Genomic DNA, 18,842 nt, shown 5'->3' with positions numbered 1-18,842 from the left:
TACGTAAAATACCAGGAACAATGCATTATCTTACAGTACCGTACGCCCCTTGCATAAAATGCGAGTCGATCTCAAGGTCGACATTTTTTTTTCCTTGCTTCGTCCGCAGCTTCAGGCATACCAAAACAACGAACAAGTCTCGAGCGGAAGCAGCAGAAGAAGAGGCAGAAGCAGGAGGATAAGAAGACGAACAAGTCACCATGGGCCTCTTAGCCGACATTGTCTCTCGTTTCTGCGAGAACTGCTCGACCCTGTCCACCGCCGCGCTCGTCGCAAGTGCCATATCGGCTTTTATCGTCCTCTCCATTGTTATCAACGTCCTGCAGCAGCTCCTGTTCAAGGACCCTACAAAGCCTCCGGTGGTCTTCCACTGGTTTCCGATAATTGGAAGCACGATCTCCTATGGAATTGACCCATACAAGTTCTTTGACGACTGCAAGGAGAAGGTTGGTGGTGGAAATCAACTAGCTATACCAGAAGAATGCGCAAAGCTAACATATAGATAATTACGGTATTCTAGTATGGAGATATCTTCACATTCATACTCCTGGGCAAGAAGACGACTGTTTTCCTTGGTACAAAGGGAAACGATTTCATTTTGAACGGCAAGCTCAAGGATGTTTGCGCAGAGGATGTCTACTCCCCTCTCACCACCCCAGTGTTCGGACGACATGTGGTGTATGATTGCCCAAATTCCAAGCTCATGGAGCAGAAGAAGGTGTGTACGGCAATTTATTTTTGTCTCAACCTCCTGGCTGTCCATTGCTAATTTAATCGCCTGCTAGTTCGTCAAGTTCGGCCTCACCTCTGAAGCTCTTCGATCCTATGTCACCCTGATCACCAAAGAAGTCGAGCAGTTCTTCGAGTCCTCTCCCATCTTCAAGGGCGACTCCGGAGTTTTCAATGTCAGCAAGGTTATGGCTGAAATCACCATCTACACCGCCTCTCGATCTCTACAGGGCAAGGAAGTGCGCGGAAAGTTCGATTCCAGCTTTGCAGAACTCTACTCCGATCTCGACATGGGCTTCGCTGCCATCAACTTCATGTTCCCATGGTTCCCCTTCCCACACAACCGCAAGCGCGACCGTGCTCAAAGGAAGATGGCCCAGGTTTACACCGACATCATCCGTCAGCGACGTGCGGCTGGCGGAGAGAAAGACTCCGAGGACATGGTATGGAACTTGATGTCGTCCGTGTACAAGAATGGAACGCCAATTCCAGATATCGAGGTTGCCCACATGATGATTGCCCTACTTATGGCCGGCCAACACTCTTCTTCCTCCACCGGCTCCTGGATCGTTCTCCGCCTTGCCAGCCGTCCAGATATTCTCGAGGAGCTCTACGAGGAACAGAAACGTGTTCTCGGCGAGGATCTTCCACCACTCACCTACGAAGCTCTTCAGAAACTCGACCTTCACAACAATGTAATCAAGGAGACTCTCCGCCTTCACGCTCCAATCCACTCCATCCTCCGTGCTGTCAAATCCCCTATGCCCGTTGAAGGGACCAACTATGTTGTCCCAACCTCTCACAACCTCCTTGCCGCTCCTGGTGTTCCCTCACGAGACCCTCAGTACTTCCCTGACCCCCTGGTCTGGAACCCTCACCGATGGGAGAACAACGTTGGTGTCACCGTAGTCGAGGCCAGTGAAGAAAAGACAGATTACGGATACGGTTTGGTTAGCAAGGGTGCCAACAGTCCTTACCTCCCATTCGGCTCAGGCAGACACAGATGTATCGGTGAACAATTTGCATATGTTCAGCTTGGAACCGTAACAGCTACGCTAGCCAGACTAATGAGATGGAAGCAAGTTGAAGGCACCAAAGATGTTGTGCCGCCAACTGACTATTCGGTAAGTTTGGCATATTACGCTCCTTTATCCCGCTCGATTTTACTAACTTTCCATTAATAGTCCCTCTTCTCGAAGCCATTTGGCAACCCAATGGTCTCGTGGGAGAAACGAAAGCAGGCTTCTCAGAAATGATAATCACGATTGCGGATTGAATCATGTTAATTTCTTGCTCCTTGCTCATTTATTTCTTCTCTTTTCTTACGTTTATACACCGAGCCATATTTGCACTTTATGGTCATGCAAATAGGATTTCGGAATAGAGCATATGTAATAAAATCTTTCTTTTGACCATGCTTCGAAGATGGGGATGTAGATAATAGTATTATTTTAATACAGCCATTTATTACAATCCTCTAGGTGAACCGGAAAGTTGCAGTTACTCCGTTAGCTTTGGTACAAAATAAAATATGGTAATATACATTGGAAATAGTACATCCTCCCGCAGCTGGGATAACCTAGCATCTAGACAGCGATATCCAAGCCAGTAACGTCAGAAGATAACCAGCCAGCAACTTCGTTAATCTCGTGCTCCCCCTTCAACTCCGACGCTACCAAACGCCTAAGCAGCTGCCTGAGCATTCCTTCTCTCCGCCAACGCTCTCTTCGCTCTGATCTCCTTCTGTCTTCTTTGACCACCGTCAATCTTTCTGCCACGCTTATGCTCCCACATGCCATCAGTAACCTGAACCTTGACCGCGGTACTCCATGTGTTTGGAATAATCTGAGCATATGGCCCCTTGATCATGTTCCCGTGATGCAATTTATAATGGGCAAACTTTTTGAGCGGTTTAGAAGTATCCTTGATTTCTGTTTCGCCTGGTGGTAGATTGACAATCGCGTAACGCATTCCAGGTGTAAGGGTAGCAGTACCCATTGTGTTGACATCTAGGGACTCTCCGTCGGCGTTGGTAGTTTTTGCGCTCTTCGACTTTTCGACAGGGACCTCAACGGCCCTCAGCTCAGCAACACCGTCAACAACGTTTTCGAAATCACCTCCGGGGCCGTAGTCCTGCTGTCTGAACTTCTCTCTCCACCGCAGTATGTATCGTCTATCCCTTGTCATTTCTATGCCCAATTCTCGAAGTTCAGCCGAGTCCGCTGTAAACAATTGCTTCCATCCGGTGATTTTGCTGGAATATCTGGACATGTTTCGTCCAATTAAGCGTAGGAATGTTTCGACATCGGGCACGAATGGGGTAGGTGATGGCACTGTTGCGGGTTTTCGAGATTGGTGAAGGTACCGTACGCATGGTTGGTAAGGGGGGTTTGTGACGGAAGTGAAGAGCCGTAGTGGAAGGGACGCTCTGGCATTAAAGCCCGGTATACGCGCCGCAGCCATGGTGGTTATATCACCTTATATCAAACTGTTCAATGTCGAGGTCTGGGGAGTGAGGATTTTGATTTAGCTCGTGGTGTAAGAACACCATCGGCGGATGTGACGAGAGCGACAATAGCCACAGCACTAACGGCCTAGATAAACCGGTAAGGACCTCAAGACGAGTCAATCCAATGCTCAATGGCGCTGTATAGGAGACGTTCAACTGGTTCTTCGTCTTCGTTCAAGATTTTGCACCAAAATTTTGAATTGCTCGACAGCTCGGATCAATGAAAAGCCGATCTCCGATGAGCTCGGGTCAGCCAACCTACCTAACCTAAGCTTCCATCGCAACATTCAAAGATGAAAGAGGACGATATAGATTTCGCTAACAAACAAAGCCATATTGATTAAATATTAGGAGAGCTGTTCGGATCAGTGTCTCACTTCTGTGCTACCTTATTCTTTGTCCCCCGAAATTGGTGGAATCCAATTTCAATTGACATTATGGCAGTGTCGCCGCTCCCCTCTCAATTCCCTCCCATCACTACTACAGGTGCTCCAAAATCGCTAGCTATGAGAAATATTGCTTCTCAAGAGCCTCAAACAGCACCTAGTGGTGATTCTGCAGCTTCCAAGTATTCTATGCCTGAACCAGAGCTGGCAGAGCAGTTAAACGCTGATGTTCGGCGGAAATATGTCAAAGGTGGGCGGGCACATATACTTCAATCATTGGGATCTCATAACGCTAACATTTGGTTATTATGAAAGATAAGAAGCTCGGTGAAGGTACATATGCAGTTGTTTACCTAGGCCATCTAAGAGACGATCCCACTTCGCTCGTTGCAATCAAGAAAATAAAACTAAACGCCGAGTACAAGGACGGGCTATCCATGGACGCCATCCGTGAAGTAAAATACCTTCAGGAGCTGTCTCATCCGAACGTCATTGCATTGCATGACGTTTTCTCCTCCAAAGACCAAAATCTAAATCTCGTTCTTGAATTTTTACCCCTTGGAGATCTTGAAATGTTGATCAAAGACAGCTCTATCCAGTACGGTGTGGCTGATATAAAAGCATGGATAAGCATGCTTGCACGTGGAGTTTGGTTCTGTCATAAGAATTTCATTCTACACCGTGATATTAAACCTAACAACTTGTTAATTGCATCGGATGGAGAAGTTAAATTGGCGGATTTCGGTCTTGCCAGATCGTTTGCTGATCCATACCTCAACATGACACATCAAGTCATTACACGATGGTACAGGCCATTGGAACTACTCTTCGGCGCCAGGCAATATTCCGGTGCAGTCGACATATGGTCTATGGGAATGGTGTTCGCCGAGCTTATTCTGCGCGTCCCTTTCGCCGCTGGAAACACAGATATGGACCAAATATCTAAAATTTGTGCTGCATTTGGGGCACCTACGGAAGAAAACTGGCCTGGAGTGACAAAGCTACCCAACTACGTCCCAATTGAGGAAAATCAGGTCATACCCCTACAAGGCCGGGAATTTTTCCTCCGCCAGTTTCCGACAGCTGGACCTTTGGGGGCGGACCTACTTGCCTCTATGTTAAAACTTGATCCAAGGAAACGAATTACGGCCACTCAAGTCTTGCAGCATCAGTGGTGGCTTGCTGATCCTAAACCAACTAAGAACGAGGACTTGCCTAGGAAATCGGGAGGAGAAAAGAAAATGGGCAACGATATGGGCAGACGAGTTGGTGAGATTGACGAGTCAAAATTTAAAGGAGTGTCCCGTCAACTTGATTTCGGGGCTATGAAGAAGTGAGGGGATCCGACGTGCCTTGGACCGGAATATAGTACTCAAAAAATCTTGCCTCCGTGGCTGCCATCCGAGCAGATATCGCATACCGGCCAATATATGCTACAAGAAGTGATTCTCAACATTCTAAGCTGGTCCTCTTCGGGGTGCAGTGCTGTGTGATCACTGGCCTCAATAATGACCCAATTTGTTTAACCAGCCGCAGCCTTACAGATACGGAGGAGAAGCAAGTCGAAAGCCCCTATACCACATTCAACAGGAAGCAGATATAGGTCACTCTATGCTTTCAAGAGCCAGACAGTTCCCTGATGGTCACAAATCAGGCGGCATTGCTTGACCTTGGTTGATCTATCAAAAACAGGGTGGATATCGCCTGATTTGAAGCCCACCCTTAAAGTAATGGGTTGAAATTCAAAAAGCAGCATACTACTCGATAATGTGCAATCCCCTTTAGTGCTGCAGGATTCATTATGTGCTTTACATCATATATAATCTGGTAGAATAGGCCTTGATCGTGCCATGCATTGAGACGTTGATGATATCTGGTTTCAAGTAATTCTATGGGAGTTACTGCTTTCCAGTATAAGAACCTATGACTAGCCGTAAACCACCTGACCATCCGGTCACTTTTTCGGTTGAATAGGCTCCCACGAAGGTACTCTTGTTCCTGCATCTGAATCCATGAGCTCGTTCATTGGCAGTGATTTGGTGGCTTGTGATACCGACGAGGTAGTGGCTCCGCCAGCTCCGCCTATATATGCTTGTTCCTGGAAATCATTGATAGGGTGAATAGTAGATGGGTTAACCATTTCGTATCCACTAGAGACACCATTACTTGAGACGGTTTTGCGATCGGTTCCGCCTGATGAATGTCGTCTCAATTTTGCTGGTTTCCTAGGTACCGGAGGCGGTATTTTTACCGATTTTACTGTTTTGCTGCTGACGGCAACCTTAGATGTTTGATGCGTGTCTGTGGCAAGCGATTCAGGGCCGCTTAGAACTTCTCCCACTGATCTAAACGGCTCTTTGGATGTGGGGGATGTCTTTTTCGACTCTCGTAGGTCCTGCTCGCTCATTTCGCTCAAAGCATCATCTCTTCCGACATTAATCCAATCAGACCCCCGAGAAAATGAAAAAGGATTGGCACTTCGCCGGACATTGCTCACAGCACCAAGGGGTGGAGTAATAGTTGATCGAGCAGGAAGGCCTATAAAATTATTAGCTTAAACACATCAACGCTAAAAGCCGACTAAGTCAAATATACTCACCATGGTCAAGCCACCACTTGCGCTTTTCGGAGCTAGGAGGTGGAAGGCCTGGGTTTATCGGGTACATTGGTTCATTCTCATCTTCCTCACCATCAGACAACAGGGTTGAAGTTGTGGTAGCAGGTTGTTGCTTCAGTTTTTCATAAAGTCGACTGCTTATTTCTTCCTTTCGCTTCTCATCTACTGTCGATATCTCGCACTCGAATGTTGCATAAACAGGTCGATGGTCCGAAAATTTCAAAGGTGCAGTCTTATAGGCTAGCTGACGTAGAATTCTTCCTCTCCAAAGGATCCTGTCGCACCAGGCGGGGATCCTTTGCTTTTCTCTGGAAATATTATCAGTATTTAAAGGTCCAAATGGATGGATTGCCTCTCAAACTTACGAGGTGTCATATTCGTCTGTGCCATTGTCGTATCTATATGTTGGAGGGAATGTGACAGGCCCTTCCATATAATACTGGAATGCGAGGCCAGCAACCATTTGGAGGTTGAGCTATTAAAAGTTAGTAGTAATCAGGGCATATATTCGCACATCAAAAAAATACCTGGTCATGCTGATATAGTGCATCTATATCTCCCGATTCAATTAGGGGCCTCACCCGCTCATTGCCGAGGCCAATCCTATAGTTGAAATCACCGAACCAGATGGTTGCATCATGTCCGACAATAGGTCTGTTTCGTTGGAACCTAAGACCCCGAGCTATGGTGTGGTAGTCTCTGTTCCTTTCTTCGTAGTTCGAGAAGCCGGCAGCCAAATGAGCAGTGATAAAACATATCGACGTATTACTATAGTCCAAGCGGATAGCAACAGCACCCTTATTCCCTCCCATGCCAGATAAGCCAGTCTGTTATTTAATCCAGTTAGCCCTGCTTCTCATGAAATATTATATTCACAGGATGAATACCTTCTTCAAGCTACCTTCCACATTCTTTATCTTGTTTATAACATCCTTTTTTACGAACAGCAGGAGTGCTGCGCCCACTAGCTGACCACTCCTCAGCAAAACGTACTCAGTCGTTCTTCTCTTCGTGGTCCTTGCATTGAGTGATGATATAACTGCGTGTTCCCATATCTTGCGTGTGCTTGGGTCAGTGGACATAATCTGTTGGGGACTAAGCTCAACAATCTCTTGGAATCCAACAGCAACTATGGTAGGATCCTCAGGAAGCTGGTTAAGAGAGCCATGCAACCATGGACCCAGTCCTTCAGTCGCTCCCTCACGGCGTCCGTTGATGTTAAACGTTCCAACCCATATATAGATCTTTTCAGACGAGGTAAACTCGTTTACTCTCCGGGTAAGCTCAGCATTGACTGCATCTTTCACTGGATCAAACAGATACACCGACTCCTGATTAGTCGAAAGGCCTAGTAGGGTATCTATAGTGATTTGTTTCGCTGGGTCGGTAAAGTTGTTAACGAACAGACGAGTCGCACTCTTCCTTATGTCTGCAAAGGAACCAGCAACTGACATTGCTCCATGTCTGGTAAACGAAGATTTCAAGGCTCCAGTTCCAGCATAGATTCTTGACAACATATCTCCGCTATCAGCCCATAGAGTCGAGTGCTTCATCCAGAAATCCGGTGACGGATGGCCATTCCACTGTGCAAAAAACATGTCAATTGCCATGCTACTAATCATGGTTTGGACCAGATTAGTCCTGTCCAAGCAGTCCAGACAATTTGTTCGAAAGACACCTTCCTGTTGTAGTACAATGTTCTTTTGTCTGAGAAGTCTGAGTTCTGCTGTTGATAGATCCTTTTCATTTCCCTGAGGTGCCTCGGATAGGAAATAGGCAAATCCTTCAACAGAGTCTGCTATCACATCCTGAATGGAACGGGCAGCCTCATACCCCGTTGTTTTCGTTTCAGCATGGAAATCGTATTCCGTTAGTTTCAATATATCATGGTCTGAGTTTGACTTTATATCACGATTCTGGCGCAAGGGACTGCCCCGAACATGATACATATATCTTTGTGACAGCTCCGCTTCTCCAGACTTTGCTTTAGCAAGCAGGTTAATTGCGTGTACAGCCCCATATTTCTCAGCTAAAGCTTCAAAGTGTTTATCAAATGCGGGTTGCGTAGCGCCTGCAGAGCGGCCGATGGCGATTTTCTGCTGTCCAGGTAAATAACCAGCTTCCTGTTCCCAGAATATGGGTACAGAGCCTCGAATCTGGGTATAAGAAAAGCACATGGCAGGAGGTATCCATAGGATGGTTTCTGTCTCAACAAAGTTGGCAACATTTCCATCGTCGTCAATGCCTCTGGCGTTGAATCTAGTTCCGGCACGGCGAGAGGAAAGGCGCGATATCACTGTTAAGCTAGAGGGCATATTAGATTCAATGTGTGGGAACAGAGGTGACGAAGCAGGTATGGTTAAGGACTGAGCGAAGCCCCTAATGACAGATATAAGAAGTTGAGATGAGTCTAGATTCTGCCTATCATTCAGACTCAGCCCACTTCTGAGTTGTAGTAAAGGCTTGATCATGAATGAATTCCACAGGAAATCTTCATCCAGGCTCTCAACATTGTAAGCGACCGGGTCATCAATTCTTGCGAAAAAAAAAAAAAAATAAAATAAAAGATATGAAATTAGCCGACGTCAAGTTCAGTCCGTTGAGTATACATGATCTTACCTGTCCTGAATGCGTTCGGTCAAATTAAAGTCAGAGCTGTAATAGAAGCTTCCGTCACTCAGAAGCTTTTTCAATGCTAGAGATGGATTTTCTGCAGGGGATTCGTATCCTTGGTAACCTCTTCCAGAAGGGCTATTATACATGTCAGACTCAGGATCCTGGACCAGGTCATAATCGGATCTATTCAAGCAATCTGTATTATACCTGTCAGCCTCATCCAATCAATGGAATACCGCAAGAGTGGGAGACTGGAGATTTCGTACAAAAGTCAACACTGTCTATCCTTTGGACTGTTTCTCCGGGCCTCACGCTGGCGACATTGGTTGCTTGGTTGACGATGCATATAAAAACCTCCCCAGCCGCGAGCGCGATGAGACCGAGCGTTCCAAGTCCAGTTCCCAACGTGCGATACTCATCCAGGGGTATCGAATCGGCCGTAGTAAACTCGACAATACATTTTGGAATGCTCAGAACCTGTACGTTCCCGGACACTTCTTCGCTTGACTGGTGATGGCGCATGGTGAGGGCGTAGCCATTTGCCACGAGGACAACTGTGCGGTCCGGCGCATCCTTGCAGAGGACTCGCACAGCCATCGCGCCAGGTAGTTTTTTCGGGCTAGAGTATAGCGGTTATAGCAAATAGTGTGAGCGCAAGGGCTATCCGTTCAGCTGAGGTATAGCTGCATATCCTGTTGCGCAGAGAGCTATGTCCAGTGGTTGCATGTTTTTCCTTCACCCATCCGCGGCACCAGCAACGCCAGAGTGAGTCGCAAGTGAATTTCCCTTTTTCTTTCCTGCTATCTTGCTTTCCTCTAGAAAGTGACGAATATCACAGGAAGGCGTAAGTGACAGCTGTAAGTTTATATATCTTTAAGTCGAAAAGGTAGGATGCTGCTTCCAGAGTTCCAGCTGGGTTTTGATAGTTATAAAATTTGTTAGTTAGTTTTGTTGGGAAAAAAGTGAGAAGAAAAGGGCCTAAAGCAAGCAATACAAATATGATATAGCTAAAGACTATCAACTTTTCTTTATTTAGTCTTAAAGGAAGGGGTTCAGATAAGGAGACTGAGAGTTCCAGTTTACTTTATACGCGGTCAATAATAGTAATAAGAGACACACAACACTGCAGCAACTGTATTGACCTGTAGTGTATTATAATGTATAAGAAAACAGACACATCTAGTCAAAGATGGCCTTTCAGACAGTTGTTTGGCAATAAAAGATAGCAATCAAGCAGTCAGTCGGTCAGTTGGTCGCTGTAGAAACAAGCACTATTGTTTCTCCCCTTCCTCCGTGTTCTACTTTTCCTTAGTTGAACAATGGAACAATAAAGATCGATGGTCCGCCCTTTTTCTCACTCCTGAAGAGTTTCGATCTTTTTTTGGAGCATGACCTGCACGGTTCGATTTGCTGCCTTATACTCCTTCTCCAGCAATAGCACATGCTTAGCTATCTCATTTTCAATCTCGAGTTTTCTCTTTGCCAGTTCCTGGAGCCGGTCCAGTTGTGTCTTACGATATTTTAGGCTATTTGACATGTCAATAAACCAGCAATAATAGAGTCTTTGAATGGGAGTTATTGGGTACCAAAACCGGGCACAATACTAGAGTTAGCAATCTAAATTCAAGTACGGCACCTACATGGCTTGCTTGTTCGATCGAGAGACCTCCCGTAACCTGTCTTCAATCTTCCCGACACTCGCTTTGTGTTGAGCCTGAAACTTCTGGCGCCCGTCATTAGCTGACTTCCTTCCTGCTACCTAGAGAGGCGAAGAGACATTGGTTAATACACCGGAAGCCAGTATCATCTTCGCAGATATTAACGAAATAAGCAGCGCTAATAACAGCATTTGCTGCTCACAGAATTGTTTAGCTTCTTGAGTAAATTGGTCATTTCTGCGCCTGAATCGGCAGATAGCCCGCTCTCGCTCTCCAACGTGTTTGCCCTCCGGTTGCTTCTGGCGCGGGTGTTTGCTTGTCTTCGTTCTTGTGAATGTTTCGCAGCCATGTTTTACTCCTCTAACCACTGGTTTCAAGAATGCAACAGGATATGCGGACTTCTTCGAACTGCTTCCGAACTCATTTGAATTTCTTTGATTCTCTCAAACTCCTGGAGGTTGAAGACTTTGAATAGCGGTGGAAGTCCAAGATTACCCAAAAGGGACAAAAGCGAGATCTCGGTTTTAAGTTATTCCGTACTTGGTATTATATAAGCAGATTATTGCGGCGTCACTTTCTGCTTGGGAGATAAACAGCGATATTGATATCCTCGAGGACGACAGTTTGGAAGATATCGGCTTGACATACATAGGTCAGACAATTGTGCTCTTGTTTGTAATATTTCTGGGAGGTAAATGATGTCGGTGAAGTGTGAGAGAGGCCACACTCCTCGCTGACCAATTCTTAAAGCGGCAGCACGGGATTATCTTATCAAATTTCGACTTCCATTTTTTTGAGGAAATAAAAAATATAAAGTCGATTTCGTCTATAGCTTTGGTCCAGTAGGCACACTCCCCAGGCCATCACAATGGGTCTAGCCGCTCCTAAGAGGTAAGTCTACAGACTGTAGCCGTCCATTAATGCCATAGCGCCAATTTAACCGTTTATCAGGAGGAACAAAATTTCAAATGACCCGAATAACACAACGTGGACTCGATCAACGTCCAGCTATGGACACAAAATCATGACCTCCCAGGGCTGGGCGCCTGGCGACTTTTTGGGTGCAGCAAACAGTAACCGGACCGATACATATACCGCTGCCAGCTTTGGTCACATCCGAGTATCTCTCAAAGACGATAACCTAGGGCTGGGAGCTAAACCCCGCCGGCCACTAATAGACGATGAGCCCACCGGACTAGACGCATTCCAGGGCCTACTGGGGCGACTCAATGGAAGGAGTGAAGTTGAAATAGAAAAGGAAATGAAGGTTAAACGGGATATTAAAGCCATGACTTATATTGAGCGGAGATGGGGTTGCATGAACTTCATCGGTGGCGGACTCCTGGTACCAGACAAGGTCAATAGGATACCAAACGAGGAAGAAAATAAAACCGTGGAGGGCCCTGCAGATGCTAAGCCTACTGAGGGACCAGTGAACGAAGATATAGATACGAAGGAAAAGAGGAAACGGGAAAAGAAGGAGAAAAAGGAACGAAAAGAGAAGAAAGAGAAATCCAAGGAGAAGAAGAAGCGGAAAAGAGAAACGCAAGAGTCCGAAGAAATTGCAGATAGCGGATTTGCAACGGAGATATCTGCTCCCGCTTCGAGAGCGGAGACCTCTGACGATGCCGAAACTGATTCAAAGACCGAGAAACAAAAGTCGAAGGATAAGAAGAAATCGAAAAAGCGGAAACGAAAAGAAGAGGCACAGGCTGAGAAAGCTGAAACTTCATCAACACCTAGTGAAGAAGATACAAAGGACACTAAGAGAGTGGAAACTTCTCCATCAGCACCAGCTGCACCTATTGCTGTCAAGGAAAGGGTTATCCCTATTTCTCGACAGCTTCTCCGAGGACGGTATATACAGCAAAAGAGACGGGCAGTTATGGACTCCAAGTCATTGAACGAGGTATTATCTCTCACTATCTGTCACACTAAGACTTTCTGGCTGACAAAAAGACAGATATTTATGACCACCAGTTGATACCATCTTCTTCGCCCATATTCCCACATGGACAGGCTCCTTTTTCAATATTCTCTGTTATAGATCGAACTAAAAAGTGATTAGATGATCTTATATACCCATAAAGCGCTATAATTCTACTTTATTTTCGAAAATTTGCTTTTTGGTATCTCAATTCTATTTACCCATACCTATGTTTAATATTTTTTGAAAAGCCTGGAATCATCTTTACAGATGCATTTTGGATCTGAGAAGAAGCGTTTCTAAAATATCTTTACACTTCACAGTACTGGTTGCCATGACATCCCTGCCATAGTCTAACATGGGCTTGGATATATTCACTCTCCTTTCTTAGCTACCTACCAACTTCCTAAATTCAGGTCAGGTCTTTAATGAATGGGCCTTTAAAGCATTAGGTTATATCTCACTACTTCATTCTGAGTAGTGTAAATCGAGAGTGACGTCAGCACCTGTCCTGCTGCTAGGCTCTTTGTGCAGTAACCAGCCTCCTGCACTCAGTTCTTGACCATGATTGACTCTCAAAGAGCTAACTTGAGCTGGATGGAGGCAGCTTTGTCTGAGTTGACTGTGGAGGATGCTGCTCACTTGACTTCTGCTCTCGAATTTGAGGGTGCCCTGGGCGAAAGACTCAAATATACTAGCGTTGACCTCTACATTGTTGACGGCGACGGCATGATCCGCGTCCCGGCAGTTCTCTTCTCTGGTGATGCAAACAAGGTATCTACTTTTCTGCCTTTTGTTTTTCTCGAGTATTTGGGCCACATAGACGCGCAAGGCCTTTTTATACTCACTTTGAGCAATAGGGGCTTCCAGGGATCATCCTCACTCCAACTACTCCATCTGAACCTGTTACTCCCAGCACGGTATCATCTTCGCCAACGCCGCTGGAATCACCAGCAATGCCCTCCCTGCCGTTGCCTTCAACCCCGTCGCCCCCTACGCCGCCAGGGTTTGAGTTCAAAAACAATACTGAAAGGTACTTCTTTGCCATTGCTGCACGCGCACTCCAGGAGGCAGCAAAGCTACCTGAACAACCACCACCATTTGGCTGGCTACCTAGCCAGAAATGTCCCATCTTCTATTCTTCGATACTTGACCAATTTACTGTCTGTTTCCGCGAGAGGCTCCAAAGCCTAGGCCGCTACCAACAGGACGCATTCATCGAAGAATGTCAACATCACTATGTCAGCATTTTCAACAACATCCGCTCTAGATGGCATTACTCCCCGTTTGGCTCGATTGATGGGTTCAGAACTACCATCAACACTCCCAACTGTGCAATTGCTGTCCAGGCTCTGCAACACACCGTCAGAAAGCCGACTTCCCCGCCGCCAGCTAATTGGAAGGTCAACGATCCCTTACACACATACTATGTTATCATGATTGCTAGGTTCCGTACTCATCTGCGCAACATGCTGAGGAACTACAACTCCCTCTTGATCGATGAACCAATTGATACCCATGAGTCTACCTGCCGATTCATCGAGCTAGTCATCCAAGAGTACCGCCGCACATGGATCGCAAACTACGGGCTAGAGTGAAGGAGGGACCTTGTCTATTTCGGTATCCATGTCTTCCTCTTGAACCTATCCAAAGTGGTTTAACAAAAGGAACAAAAGGGAAAAAAGGAGGCTCATGCATGTGAATAAATAGACGCGAGTAACTAAATCCGATAGCCGCGATATTCATTGAAGCCAAGCTATTATTACGTCACCACAAGAGCAATGTCCAAACCCGTAGTTAAACAAGCGCTGCTTCGCCTTCACCAACGCCATCCCTTCTACGCATCTTCACTCAGTATTAGCTAGGCGGCCGTCTATCTTTTGTTCTCGAGTCACTTTAATCTTCACCTGCGGCTCGGGGACGCTCGAATATATCTCTGAGCCCAAGAAGACGACTTCCAACCTCTCGCGCCCCCCAAGCTGCGATCCTGAAACACCCACACAAGACGTCACGGAACCGCACTCGATCCACCTGTCTAAATAAACGTCTCTACGTCACCTTATCCCCATGCCCGACATTGATAGAGTGCTTGCTGAAATGAAGGGCGAAGCGGGGGAAAACTATTCGGGTTCTATGCGACAGTTTCGGAGTCTAGTAAACTCGGCTCCGGAGTCGCTATTCAATGACTCCTCTTCTACGAGCAGCGTAGCAAACGCTATGCCTAGCTCTCTGCCGGCTCGAAGAAGCCATGGCCTAGTCAGGACGAGGTCAGACCCGTTTAAGCCGAATACTACGACAACTCTCTTACCTCAGTCTGAGAGTGACTATACTCAGCGTATGGGGTACGTTTGCCCGGGTCAAACTGCAGGAAAATAGCCAAACTAACAGACAGTGCCTTTTTTGTTACGATAGAATTCGATGGGCTCCGTTAAATATCAGCCTTAAACGCCGGCTTCAGACCCTCGTCGTCCTCCTTCATACCATTTCGATCGCATTTTGCTTGATGTCTTTCTTTTTCTGCTGCGCCATCCCCTTATTCTGGCCCATCCTATTCCCATACGTGGTTTATATATCACTGTTCTCCAAGGCTGCAACAGATGGTAGGCTTTCAAGGAGAAGTAACTTCATTCGGTCCCTGCCCATTTGGAAGCTTTTTGGCTCGTACTTCCCGGCTCGCCTTCACCGAACAGTCCCTCTCCCGCCAACTAGGAAGTATATTTTTGGCTACCACCCACATGGAATTATTTCTCATGGAGCATTCGTGGCCTTCGCTACTGAAGGACTGGGCTTTTCAAAGCTCTTCCCGGGAATCACAAATACCCTGCTTACCCTGGACTCCAATTTCCGACTTCCTTTCTACCGAGACTGGGCATTAGCAATGGGATTAGGTAGCGTATCCCGTGAATCCTGCGAAAATATCCTTTCAAAGGGTGGAATGAATAAAGAAGGCATGGGCCGTGCAATTACCATTGTGATAGGTGGTGCGCGAGAATCTCTTGATGCCCAGCCACATACCCTCCGACTGATCCTGCGCCGACGAAAGGGGTTTGTCAAGCTTGCAATCCGCACTGGCGCAGATCTTGTTCCTGTCCTCGCATTTGGTGAAAACGAGCTGTATGAGCAGGTGAAGTCAGACCAGCATCCGCTCATCCACAGGTTCCAGATGCTGCTTAAAAGCTCAATGGGTTTCACTATCCCACTTTTCCATGCTCGAGGTGTCTTCAATTATGATGTTGGCTTGATGCCGTATCGCAGACCATTGAACATCGTTGTTGGTAGGCCAATTCCAGTCATCCAGCAGACTGATAGGAGCAAGGTCGAAGACTCGTATATCGATGAATTGCATGAAAAGTACATTCAAGAATTGGAAAAGATGTGGGATGAATGGAAGGATACTTTTGCTCCTGGCCGTATCTCCGAACTCGAGATCGCTTCTTGAAAACTCTTCTTAAAAAAACACTACATTTCTGTCTCCCTCGCTTGACCTCTGTTGTGCTTTCTTACTTTTTTGTATTGGCTCTCACTTTGGAAGCCGTTTCAATTGATGGCTGGGAGGGGGCGCGGATATTCTAGGTACCATATCTCAGCCTTTTATTCTCTTTTCTTTGGGGAAGGGAGCCGTTGGCGTTCAATTGGTAGTTAAACATCAGTGCACAACCACATTTTTACTACTTTTAATCATTACTATGATAAAAATAATAATCGTGCCACTACACCCATGCAAAGAAAATGATAACAACTCGGACTTGAACCTGTCGGAAGCCTATGTATTCCTGATTCATCTACTTCACTGTCTATGTGTTTCACGGCAGTATCATAGCGGGGGTAGATCGTAATACTGCATTCCGGCTATCAATATCCGCCGGGAAATGATATACTCATTCCAGGTACGGCACACAAACCGTGTGTTGTCGCCTGTGAAACCCAGAAATAAAATATTCTATGAATTTGTGGCCAGCAACATATGTGGGTGACAGACATCTGATATGTAGGGTATCATGTTGCTTTAAAACAAAAAAAGAGGAGAAAAAGAAAATAACAATAGAAGAAAAAATGTGAACGATTGAAGAAAACAAGATGAGTTCAAAAGTCGCTGCAAGCGCTCAGTGGAAATAGCCCAACCAAAAATAAAGACAAAACGCCAGGAATTGCTTCCAGAACAGACCGTTAGCCGTGTATTCAGTTACTTAGAGGAATATAAGAAGGGCATGACCCGTTGATCAAACAATTCCCATCCAGTCTATCTTCCCATCAACGTTCTTCCAAGCTCCATGGGCAATTGCCTTATTCCATCCCAGCATGACGGCTAATAGCCGGCATGTAGTGCTACTCACAGCACAAACAACACCATCTCCCTCAGCAAGAAGTGATAGGTCGGTAAGGTATGTTTTAGCAACAAGCTCGCGCAACCGAAGAGCCTCGGGAGATGGGTTGAAATGAAGTCTCTCGTATTCCGATTCGCGGACAACGCGATGTGGGGGGAATACGGAAGACGTCCCCTGAGACGCGGAAGGGCTGCCTTCCGCCGAAGGGATAAGCGAGGTATCCCCAAGAGACCAGAAAATGCTGTTGAAAAAGCCACCGTCCCAGTCAATTTTGGGGTCCTTTTGGGGCTTCTTAGCAACGATTTTAGCGGATTTACCGCTGGGTTCCTCAGGAACGTCTCGGAAGCCGTCCAGAGGTCCGTCACCACTTGACACAAGGTTTGACTGTGCCTTGACGATGCCTTTCATCTCAGGAGAAGAATAAGTCTCGGGGTCATCAGAGGCGAGAATCATGCTGGATGTAGCTCTGTACTGGGCTTCAGAAGCCTTCTTGCTACTACTGCCGTTGATGTTGTAGGAGAATATAGACCTCTGGTTGTAAAAGGAGGTGACGAGTTCTTTTGCCGCATCAACATATATATCAAGCGGGATGTAAGACTTCTCATACTGGAACTCGAATGGATGACGGTCACCACGGCGGACATGGATGCTGATCAGGGGGCCACCGCCCTTTGGAATAGAGCTTCGTATCTCAGCCATTCGTTGCTCGATGTACTTTGCACCATCGCTGTCGATATGGAAGAGTGCTTCGTATCCCGCGCGAAGGAATTTGAACATCTCCTTTTGCCGGTCCGCGCCCATTTTTCGTGAGCTCTCAAACCGCTCGTTGAATTTGGTTCCGAAAGTCCACTGAGTAGTGGCCGATGATACGAGAAGATGGCGTGCGTGGTGAGGGAATGGGGTTCTATGCGAAACTGGGGGAGGCTGGCAGTCTGGCAACGGAGGTTGCTTGAAATAATTGGTATATCGACCGTAAGACCATTTCTTGTCATCGATGAAAAATGAACGTCCTTCCTTCTTTGCCAGGCCGTAGCTCATCCATAGACCCATCAAGGTAGCTCCCAGACCTGCATCTTCCGTCTGCATCACGAATGTCAAGCTCTTCTTACAGACAGGCATGGTATCTCGCATCTTGAGATATTTCTCTCCACCAACAACGTTATCTGCAACGTTCCTGGGGGTCCGTCCATTGAGTTTTGATGGGATGATATCTCGCCGCTTCGCCTCGTCAATGTCGATGTAATTCTTATCTACGTGGTAATATCCACTATATTCTTTTCCATCGGCTAGATGGAGTGCCATTGCCTCGGCGTCCTTGCATATTTTCGAATATTCTGTAGGGGGGAGAGGGTAATCGAGGTTCTCTGGCAAGGAAATAGTCCACCTTGCCCTTCCACGCTCGTCGTCCACTAGAATTGGTCCAGCTACTTCTGGCAATGTTTCACTTTCGACAATCTCATAGCTTCCGGTAGTTCCTACAGGCGCGACTGGGTCAAGATGAGCGAACCAAGGGGTAGATTGTATGCAGAAGAATATCCCAACCAAGCACCCTATCCAGAGAGCAAGCCTCCGGAGCCGTATCAACCATCTTGGCAATGGTTTTTTACCCTGTCGAGGTACGGCGGCGGGAAGACTTGGAGACGGTAGCGGAGAGTCGAGTAATGGAACCCGCAGGCTGCCACTGGATAAGGTAGCCGGTGCCCTGCGCATACTCATGTCATGCAAATTTCGTCGAGATGCGATAATCATGTTGAAAATCACAGAATAAGGGAGTGTCTTTTTTGGAAGATGGATGATGTCGCGAAACAGTCAGGCCGCGAATTTTGTTGCCCAGCTTCTTTCCACCTACAGTGCATCAAATATGGGTAAAATATCAAACCAAATTTCACGTTGAGCCTTCGTTAAAACAACTGCAATAATCGTTATATCGGCTAAGGAGAGACGTTTTCCCTTCCAAGAGGAAAGAAGACCAGTAAGAGCCGTGCAAATAAAGGAGTGACTAAAGGCTCAGAGAGGACATCTTCCCACCAGGCCGGCCAGAGGAAAATATGGTCGAGCGCGCGCTCCAACACAGT

General features: G+C 46.6%; 9 protein-coding genes across 9 annotated transcripts; 5 read left to right on the top strand and 4 right to left on the bottom strand.

Annotated features, from left to right (window-relative positions):
• Positions 1-200: 200 nt before the first annotated feature.
• Positions 201-1,985, top strand: TERG_01703 (uncharacterized protein; the record flags this gene model as incomplete). Its single annotated transcript, XM_003236932.1, has 4 exons — positions 201-446; positions 521-718; positions 786-1,853; positions 1,914-1,985. The coding sequence occupies 4 exons, from the start codon at positions 201-203 to the stop codon at positions 1,983-1,985; spliced, it is 1,584 nt and encodes a 527-aa protein (XP_003236980.1).
• Positions 1,986-2,412: 427 nt separating this feature from the next.
• TERG_01702 (uncharacterized protein) lies at positions 2,413-3,192 on the bottom strand (the record flags this gene model as incomplete). Its single annotated transcript, XM_003236931.1, has 1 exon — positions 2,413-3,192. The coding sequence occupies one exon, from the start codon at positions 3,190-3,192 to the stop codon at positions 2,413-2,415; it is 780 nt and encodes a 259-aa protein (XP_003236979.1).
• A 740-nt stretch (positions 3,193-3,932) lies between these two features.
• Positions 3,933-4,961, top strand: TERG_01701 (CMGC/CDK/CDK7 protein kinase; the record flags this gene model as incomplete). Its single annotated transcript, XM_003236930.2, has 1 exon — positions 3,933-4,961. One exon carries the CDS (start codon positions 3,933-3,935, stop codon positions 4,959-4,961), a length of 1,029 nt encoding a protein of 342 aa, XP_003236978.2.
• Positions 4,962-5,578: 617 nt separating this feature from the next.
• TERG_01700 (uncharacterized protein) lies at positions 5,579-9,454 on the bottom strand (the record flags this gene model as incomplete). The annotated part of the gene is made up of 7 exons (XM_003236929.1): positions 5,579-6,162; positions 6,224-6,549; positions 6,607-6,716; positions 6,769-7,068; positions 7,129-8,776; positions 8,861-9,053; positions 9,124-9,454. The coding sequence occupies 7 exons, from the start codon at positions 9,452-9,454 to the stop codon at positions 5,579-5,581; spliced, it is 3,492 nt and encodes a 1,163-aa protein (XP_003236977.1).
• Positions 9,455-10,211: 757 nt separating this feature from the next.
• TERG_01699 (uncharacterized protein) lies at positions 10,212-10,864 on the bottom strand (the record flags this gene model as incomplete). Its single annotated transcript, XM_003236928.1, has 3 exons — positions 10,212-10,383; positions 10,498-10,616; positions 10,718-10,864. The coding sequence occupies 3 exons, from the start codon at positions 10,862-10,864 to the stop codon at positions 10,212-10,214; spliced, it is 438 nt and encodes a 145-aa protein (XP_003236976.1).
• Positions 10,865-11,383: 519 nt separating this feature from the next.
• On the top strand, positions 11,384-12,499 carry TERG_01698 (uncharacterized protein; the record flags this gene model as incomplete). Its single annotated transcript, XM_003236927.1, has 2 exons — positions 11,384-11,406; positions 11,467-12,499. The coding sequence occupies 2 exons, from the start codon at positions 11,384-11,386 to the stop codon at positions 12,497-12,499; spliced, it is 1,056 nt and encodes a 351-aa protein (XP_003236975.1).
• Positions 12,500-13,006: 507 nt separating this feature from the next.
• On the top strand, positions 13,007-14,040 carry TERG_01697 (uncharacterized protein; the record flags this gene model as incomplete). The annotated part of the gene is made up of 2 exons (XM_003236926.1): positions 13,007-13,216; positions 13,303-14,040. 2 exons carry the CDS (start codon positions 13,007-13,009, stop codon positions 14,038-14,040), a joined length of 948 nt encoding a protein of 315 aa, XP_003236974.1.
• Positions 14,041-14,509: 469 nt separating this feature from the next.
• On the top strand, positions 14,510-15,881 carry TERG_01696 (uncharacterized protein; the record flags this gene model as incomplete). The annotated part of the gene is made up of 2 exons (XM_003236925.1): positions 14,510-14,784; positions 14,855-15,881. The coding sequence occupies 2 exons, from the start codon at positions 14,510-14,512 to the stop codon at positions 15,879-15,881; spliced, it is 1,302 nt and encodes a 433-aa protein (XP_003236973.1).
• Positions 15,882-16,019: 138 nt separating this feature from the next.
• Positions 16,020-18,834, bottom strand: TERG_01695 (uncharacterized protein). Its single transcript, XM_003236924.2, has one exon. It carries the CDS (start codon positions 18,514-18,516, stop codon positions 16,663-16,665), a length of 1,854 nt encoding a protein of 617 aa, XP_003236972.1. The 5' UTR covers positions 18,517-18,834; the 3' UTR covers positions 16,020-16,662.
• Between the last annotated feature and the right edge of the window lie 8 nt (positions 18,835-18,842).

The sequence above is a fragment of the Trichophyton rubrum genome, assembly GCF_000151425.1.
Source record: "Trichophyton rubrum CBS 118892 genomic scaffold supercont2.2, whole genome shotgun sequence".
NCBI lineage: Eukaryota > Fungi > Ascomycota > Eurotiomycetes > Onygenales > Arthrodermataceae > Trichophyton > Trichophyton rubrum.
This window is presented reverse-complemented; position numbering and strand designations above follow the sequence as displayed.

Excerpts from the sequence above, each read along its gene's own strand:
- TERG_01695 (XM_003236924.2), bottom strand. The coding sequence starts at position 18,516 with ATGATTATCGCATCTCGACGAAATTTGCATGACATGAGTATGCGCAGG.